This window comes from Mustela erminea, chromosome 10, assembly GCF_009829155.1.
Source record: "Mustela erminea isolate mMusErm1 chromosome 10, mMusErm1.Pri, whole genome shotgun sequence".
Lineage (NCBI taxonomy): Eukaryota > Metazoa > Chordata > Mammalia > Carnivora > Mustelidae > Mustela > Mustela erminea.
This window is the reverse complement of record NC_045623.1, coordinates 66,936,164-66,944,119: the sequence shown is the minus strand read 5'-3', so window position 1 is coordinate 66,944,119 and position 7,956 is coordinate 66,936,164. Positions and strand designations below refer to the sequence as shown.

Genomic DNA, 7,956 nt, shown 5'->3' with positions numbered 1-7,956 from the left:
GCGAGGCAAGAGTCATCGAGGAGGGGGCAAGGCAGGGAGAATGGGGCACAGAAGAAAGACCTGCAGTTTAAAGAAGGCAGGAGAAAGACAGAAGAAAAAGAGACACGCGGGGGGGAACTGGGAGGGGCAGAGGAAGCGGAAAGGAGAGAAGTGGGGACAAAAGGGCTCAGCAGAGATGGGGAGATGGAGGGTACAGGGGCAAGGAGCTGCCGGGGACGAGGGGGAGCAGTGAGGGAAAGCAGGGACGGGGGAAGGAAGACAGAGGGACAGGAAGAGACAGAAGACAGGGACAGGGGGACAGAGGACAGGGAGAGGAGGACAGAAAGCAGAGGGACAGGAAGAGACAGAAGACAGGGACAGGGGGACAGAGGACAGGGAGAGGAGGACAGAAAGCAGAGGGACAGGAGGAGATGGAAGACAGAGGGCCCCTGATGCAGACAGTGATGAGGCAGAGTGGGGGACAGATCAGTCTCAGCCTGGACTGGACAAAGAGCAAGGCAGCAGGGGCTGCCCCGAGTGGCTGGGCTGAAGGGCAGTGCGGTCATCACCTGGTTGACTAGGGCAGCTTGTACCCTGGGTCCCGCTTTGGGGGCCCTTGGGCAGACTCAGCTCCATTGCCCTACAGACCGCAGAGGGCCCCAGGGGTTGGTCCATCCCCCAGGGCCGCTCCACGGACGAGATACTCACCACTTCCACCTGACCCGAAACCCCTGTGTGTTGGGGGCGTGGGCACTAAGTACCCTGCCCTGTGACGGCAGCACAGTCCCGGCCGCAGGCCCTGGCACTTGGTCAGAGCTCAGGAGGGGCCGCGGTTCTCAGTGTTTCCTAAATAAGGGGCGAAGAAAGCGTGGCCGGGAAGGGAGATCAGGTCCAGTCTCTTGGCGGATCCTGCCCCAGGGGCCCAGCCGCTGCTGTGCTCCCTAGACTAGGATGGAGACCTGCCGGCGTCTGGGAGGCGGGAGGCCTCCGGGTGCCAAGAGGAGGAGCGGAGGCTCAGCGGAGACCCCAGCAGGGGAAGGGGGCAGTTACATCTAAATTCAGGGTCAGGATGAAAGCTGCTATGACCGAGTCCCTACTGTGTGCCGGGCCTTTGTCTCCAGCTCGCTCATCTGTCTTTTCTCTTTTCTCTTTTGTTTCTTTTTGCCTTTGTCCCCCTCTCTCCCTCTCTCTCAGAAACTAAATGGGATCCAACTGCCAGCTCCTTGTGTGTTCTCCTGCTCACGGCGCAGCCCTTTCATTATTAATAGAAATATGTCCTCATTGTACAGCTTAATTCTGCTTATCTGGAGTGGATTAAGTGCTTACAATGACATGCAGTATTGATTCTGGAGCATCTCTGTTAAAGGAATTTTGCCACGACCTAATTAGTTCCATAAAACCAGTGGAGGATGGGACCACGGGACCGGGGACGCCTGGGAGTCAGGAGCCCTGGGTCCTCATCCCAGATGCCCACGTGCTATGTGGCATTAGGTCAGAATCTCCCCACTGGAGGCCAGGACTGGGGCCTGTTCTGGGAGCAGGAGGTGGGAGCCAGGTTGCCCAGAGTCCTTAGGGCTGGAAGTGCCGTGGGTGAGAGTGTGTGTTCTGGAGCATCATCCCTGGGTATTGAATCCCTTGCTCTACCGCCCTCTGGCTGTTTCAGGTCCCTCAGTGTCTGCATCTTTAAAATGGGGTCATTGTCGGGCTCTGGAAGGAAACAGATGGGCCTCTGACTGGGGCAGGCGACGAGGGTTTAAGGAAAGGTCCAAGGTCCATGTACAACAGTGTGGATGGCAGACTGACGAGGGACAGTGCGGTGCCCTGACTTTCCTAAGAGTGGGAGCAGTTTCAAGCCTCCAGCCCAGGCCTGACGAGGGAGGACAGGGGGTCACTGCTGTGACCAGCACATTGGGGGGGGGGCGGTCACTTGGTTGGAGCTGGGGTCTTGAATGAGGACGGAGCCTGCCCAGGGACCCTTGCTCTCCCTCCTCCTTCCCAAGCTGGGCTCCTCACTTGCTAGAAACAGCTGGGAGGCAGAGGAAAGGGAGCCCCAGACACAGTCCCCACAGGTTGGCCTGGACACAGAGCAGGACGCATGGCCTCCGTAGGTTGCAGGGGGAGACCGGGCACGTATACAGGTGGCAGCCTTAGTCCTGTCACCACTTGTCTGGGTGGCTTCTCTGAACCTCAGCTTCCTTCTCTATAAAGAAGGGATTGGGGCGCTTGGGTGGTGTCGTTCGTTAAGCATCTGACTATTGGTTTCAGCTCAGGTTGTGATCTTGGGGTTGTGGAATCGAGTCCTACGTCGGGCTCCGTCCTCTGTGTGGAGTCTGCTTAAGACGCTCTTTGCCCCTCCCCTCCCCAGCACTCTATAAAATACATAAACCATTGAAAAAAAAAAAGAAGAAGAAGGGATTGACTAGATCTTTCCACCTTGCTTTGCCTCCCTGCCTCAGTCTTGGAACAGGGTTTGACTCCTGACTGCCCTGCCTCAGGATAGGCCGCTCCTCCGCAGAGCTGTCCGAGGAGAGCCCGGCACACAGTAGGTCTGCAACACCCGCGCCTTCCCTTATCTCATTTCACTTCGGCAATGCCGAGGTAGGAATTTTCCTGAAGGACTTCTTCTCTTTTTTTTTTTTTTTTTAACCAGGTGACCTTCAGGGTGACGTGGTGAGATGCAGGACGCTGTCCAGGCCATCTGTCCAGGTCTGGATGAAGGGGAGGGAGCCAGGCAGGGGAGGACAACAACCCCGAGTGAGCCTCGGTACCCTCAGAACTGGTTTCCTTCCCCCATCCCAGACAGCGTGGAGTAGGGTGGGGATCTGTGTCCAGGCGGGGATGCTGTCTGTAGCCTGACCCCCATCTTCGGGAGGCTGTTTGGACTCTGTCCTGCCGCCCCAGGCCTTCCCTGCTGACCTGAAGCCAGAGCCAGCATGAAAGCACGTTCCAGTGACTGAGAAGTCAGCTCAGAGAGCAAAGGTCTAGGCCAGCTGATCTGGGTCCCAGTTTGAGCCTTAGCCTTGGTCTTCTCACCTGCCTTGCAGCATGGTCCTGGGACCAGCAGGCCGTGCGGGCTGTGTGAGGCGGCCCCCCTTCCCCGGGCCTCCGAGCCCCTCACCCTGGCTCCCTTACACACCCCTCCACCCTGCTGCCCGCCTCAGCCTCGACGCCCCCTTGCGGGCACAACCAGGCCCCCACGTCTTGTTTCCAGTTTTTAATGTTTTTCTTGTAAAAACCCAAAATATAAAACTGGAAGGGGAATGGAAAACAAGTTCTGTACATTTTATATACACGAGGTCTGTGATTTCAAAACTGTGGGGGAAAGAAAAGGAAGACACAGGCAAGGGAATGTTGCAGCTCACGGATCCTGAAGGGCACCCCCGCGCCGCCAGCTCGGGCTCAGGCCGGCGCTCCTGGCCAGTGCTGGCAGCTGCCGCAGCCTGGCACCCTGAGTCTGTGGGGAGCTGCGGCCTGCTGGCTCAGGCTGGGTGCCCAGAGGGTGGGGACAGACGGCCAGTGGGCAAAGCAGTGTCTGCCATAGAGGGGGCAAGGGCAGGCAGGGCCTTCCTTCAGGTGTCCGTGTAGATGGACGGGATGTGACTCAGGCAGTGGTCAAAGGCCCCGTTGGGGAAGAAGCTGCAGTCCTCGGGGCCGCTGGATGCCATGTCTTCGGATGGCTGTGGTGGCAGGGCCTCGTAGCCTGTGGGTACAGTGGGGAACAGGGTCCTGGCTGGAGAATGCAGGGGCTCTCCCTCATCGTCTTTTCCCAGCCCCCCTCACCCCATCTTATTGCCCAGGGTCTCTCTCATAGTGTCTTCCGCAGGGCCTGCTCTGAGGCTTTACTCTCCCAGAAAAGAGAGCCGGTGGGTGGGAGGAGACGCTCTAGGCCTAGCACTCCCCCAAGGGGCCGGGGCAGCTGGACAGACAGAAGGCTGACTCGGGGGCAGTCTGTCACCCAGTGCTGGACTATAGGGCAGAATGCAGGGAAGAGAGGGAGGGCTATCACAGTTCTTGCCCTTGGGGGCTTGTCCCCTCCTGGCAGAGGGAACCCAGCCCATCCCCACTCTTTCAGGTTCCTTCACCTAACCAGACACGAGAAACCCAAAGAAGGAGATGAGCACTTACTGGGTTCTTACTGAGGGCTCTTGAAATCTTAACTCAAGTCTCTCAACAATCCTGTGAGGTAAGGAGTCACTATCCCATTTTACAGCTGAGAAGACAGGCTCAGAGAGGCCAAGACACTGGCCTAAGGCCAACTGCTGGTCAGTCGGGGAACTGGGATTTGAACCCAGAGCCATCTGGCCCCAAGACACCTGGTTCTTCCATTGGACGTGCTGTCTGAGTGGGGTCACTGCTCAAAGGCCCTCAACCTGGAGGGTCTTACCCAGTCCCTGCCCAAAGAGCCAGGTCCCTGAGCTGCTGTCACAGATTTCTATAGCCTAACATAGGCAGGCCTCAGTCTTTCCATCTGTGCAGTGGGATTAATCTGAGCTACTCCTGGGGCCCCACAGTGCCACCCTGTGAGTCTGGATCAATCCATGTCTATTCTCAGCTTGGTGGGAGGTGTAGGCAGCTTTGTGGGTCCTGGGATGGGCCCCGAATGCTGGGCTGCCACCCAGATAGCAGAGGAGAAAGGAGGCCACAAGAATCCACTACGTTGGTGTGGGGCATGAAAGCTGCCTCTTGCCTGTGCTCATTCTTTGTTCTGTTGCTAAGCCCAGAAACCCTGCCGCGGGCTGCATGGTGCAGGGAAGGATGAAGGGTGAGAGCCGGCAGTGCTGGGATTGGGGCCAGTGCCTATCACACCAACCCACACATGTGCAAAGAGGAGACATACATCCCCCACGCCCCGTGCACACCCTCGGAGAGGGTACACGTCTGCCTATGACGCACAGAGGTGACACGCCCCCATCCCCAGACACACTTACAGCATGCTTGAACGCAGTCTGTGTGCACAGATTGGAGTCCTGGGATGGGAACCGGGCAACGCCGTGTGTGTACAGATGGGAATAAAGGGTAGGGAGAGCGCGTGTACACAGTGCATGAACATCAGCATGAGTGTGACATCTGCACATGCAGGTAGACCTGAGCACCTGTGCCCTGGGAGCTCCTTAAACATGCAGGGGGGCTTGTAATGCTTGGAACCTGCTTGTACGGGCCCTATGATATCCATAGGCACCACGGACACTCACCACAAATGTGCGAAGAAAGAAGACACACACAGGAGAGCACGTGTGTGAATGGGAACATAGGGCCCCACGTGCAGATGGACCCACAGGCTTCTGGGCGCTTGTTTACGGCCTTCTTGTTGTCCCTCTGTCCTTAATCCTCTATCCCCAGCTGCACACACCCAGAGCTGTCCAAGGGGTCTCTGGCATGGGGCCTCAGGCTCCCCTCTGTCTGAGACCCCCATCCTGCCCACGCCTTGTAGCTTCCAGCTGACTGCGGGCCTGGAGGCTGACTTGGGGAGGCTGACTTGAGGAACTCCGGGAGGGTCGGCCCCAGCCCTCAGATGCCCCTGCTCGGATCGGCTCGGCCTTGCTGGTCTGAGCCCATCCACCCTGGCCCGTCACTGGCTTTCTCCACTGCAGTGGGACCCTTCCTTGCAGAAGGCCCAGGGCTCCATAGCGGGGGACATAGATGCCACACAAGGTACAAGCACAACCTCTAGGCTCTGTCCTTTCCTAGTAGTGTGGCCACTCCAGTCTCGTTTCATCTGTTCGACAGAGATCCGTCTTTGTCTCTTTCCCTGTTGTACCCCCACGGTCTACAACCGTGCCTGGCATGCAGTAGGTGCTCAGTAAATAGTTAAAGGGCAACATCAGCTGGACTGTAAGCTCCCTGATTCTTCTCTGTCTTCAGAAACCTGCCAGTGCGCAGACACGTAGCAGCTGTGACAACGTGGGAGGAACACTGATCTGGAGACAGGCAGGATGCCAATCCCAATTCTGTGGGGTTCTGGGACCTCTGGGAGCCTCGATGTCTCCTTCCACCAAGTGGGGATGCCTCTGCCTCTTCAGGCCGTCCCAGGGCTTCAGGACAATGTACATAAGCACCCAGCCCAGGGTTGGGCCATGGTAGGCAGTCAGGGAAGGGAGGCAGGCAGCTGGGGCTTACCGGTGGCAGATAAAGGTGCGTTGAGGCCGTGGTAGCTATTGGGCCGCAGGGGGTTGAAACCGTGGGCTTCCCCGGCCAGACCGTCCCCGCTGGCTGCTGGCTCAGCTGTCCGGTAGCAGTCGCCGTAGGGGAAGCAATTCTGGATGGAGTGGAAGGTGCCCTGGTACCCTGCAAAGAGAGGCAGCAGGGGCTGCGTCAGCGAAGGATGAGTGCCCGGGGGCGAGAGGGGCCGTCCCTGCTGCGCTGTGCCATCTCCCATATAGTCCTGTCCCTCCACACTGGGTGTGAAGGAGAGAACAGAGCTCCAGCGGGAGAAGGTGCCAGCGGTCCTGGGCCCCTTTCCCAGCTCTGCCGGCCGCTGGAAGGGGAGGGTAAGGTGGCCTCATGTAGCGGCCCCTGACTGGAGTCATTTGTAGGCTGACGCAGCACTCTGAGGGAAGGGACTGTCGGCCCCCCACCCCCACCTCCTGAGATGCCTGCTCCCTGCCCTTCCTCCAAGCAGCAGGCTGTTCCCAGCTGGTCAATGCTGTTCCCTTCAATGCCTTGTCAATGGAATAACTCTTCCCCACCCCTCCAATGGAATTTCCTCAAGAAGTGCCCCTGACTAGGTGTGTTGGGTCACTTGACTCCTGGCTTCTCCCACAGTGACCCTCAGCGCCCTCCCTCATTCTGATGCCCACTGTTTCCCCCATCAGTGCCCCATTCCCCTCAGGCACCCTGAGCAGAAGTCAGTGGGTATCTATGGAGAGGGGCCCCCAGCCAGAGCTTACCTTGTGGACTGGGCAGAGGTGGGGGTGGAGGGCTCTGGAAAGGTGGGTAGGGTGGCTTGCTGGAGAGTGTGGGGAAGGGCTGGACTCCTGGAGAATGGCTCTGAGAGGATGGTGGCAGCGGTGGTGGCCCGAGTCCCTTCAGTGGGCTGACCATTGGGGAGAGGAGGCCGGGTCCCAACCTGGAGAGAACAGAGGCAGTCATCAGTAGGATAGGCTTTGGGGGCCAGCGGGCCAAAGGCATGGCTGCTGCTGCTTGCTTCCCTCCAGCCATGGGGAGCTCGCTACCTGATCTGCTCTTACTTAAGACACCGCAGTTAGAAGAGGAAGCTTTTACTCTAGATTATGTTCAAACTGGAATTAAATTTGAAAGTCATCTAAGCTTGAAAGTCCAAAGGGATCAGTAAAGAAGAACTTCTATCTGGTATTTAGGACTGGCAATCAGCAAGAACACTGGTTATCAGAACGACCTTTGGAGTTGACAGAACTGTTTTAAAACCCCATCTGCTCTCACTGGCTGTGACTTCAGCAAGATGCTTAATGTCTCTGAGCCGCTCCCAGGGTTGCTGTGTGTCCAGCTGGGACACTGGGATTCTCATGAGCTGCAGGAAGTACCAGCCACCCCCACGGGACCACGCTGCTCTCATTCTGCACTTGCACTCTGGCCACCCGGAGGACAAGCCCCAGAAGAGCTGCCCTGACAGCCCCATGGCACTAAGAGTCACCACCCACTGAGTCCCCGCCTCACCTCAGGCCCTGGGAGAGAAGTTCTTGTGTCTGCCTCACACATCAAAACAGCAAGGTTCAGAGACGCAGCTCACCAGGTTAGTCCTGGCCACACTGACCTCACGGGTTAGGATGAGGGTAAAATTAAGTAAGTTAAAGTGGACATAGCACCCAATATGATGTTACATGTATTCTGAGCCACTCCATGAACCAGCATCATTATTATAAAGACATAGGGAAAGAAAACAGATAGTTCTGATGTCTAAGTTGGGCTTTCTTCCCCCACACAGTGAGCTTTCAGGGACCTTCTGTCTCCATCCTTGCACTCACATACCTACTGTGATGGGGGGCTCACCACCTCTATTCA

The 7,956-nt window shown here is 57.6% G+C and overlaps 1 protein-coding gene across 2 annotated transcripts in view; it reads right to left on the bottom strand.

Annotated features, from left to right (window-relative positions):
- Nucleotides 1–3,205: 3,205 nt before the first annotated feature.
- Nucleotides 3,206–7,956, bottom strand: part of GLIS1 (GLIS family zinc finger 1) — a 212,812-nt gene continuing 208,061 nt past the window's right edge. For both annotated transcript variants that reach the window (XM_032302592.1, XM_032302594.1), the window contains exons 9-11: nt 6,867–7,045; nt 6,097–6,264; nt 3,206–3,679 (exon numbers count right to left, since the gene is read on the bottom strand). In XM_032302592.1, coding sequence (XP_032158483.1) covers nt 3,549–3,679; nt 6,097–6,264; nt 6,867–7,045 — 478 coding nt within the window. In that variant the 3' untranslated portion in view covers nt 3,206–3,548. The remainder of the gene's footprint in view (nt 3,680–6,096; nt 6,265–6,866; nt 7,046–7,956) is intronic.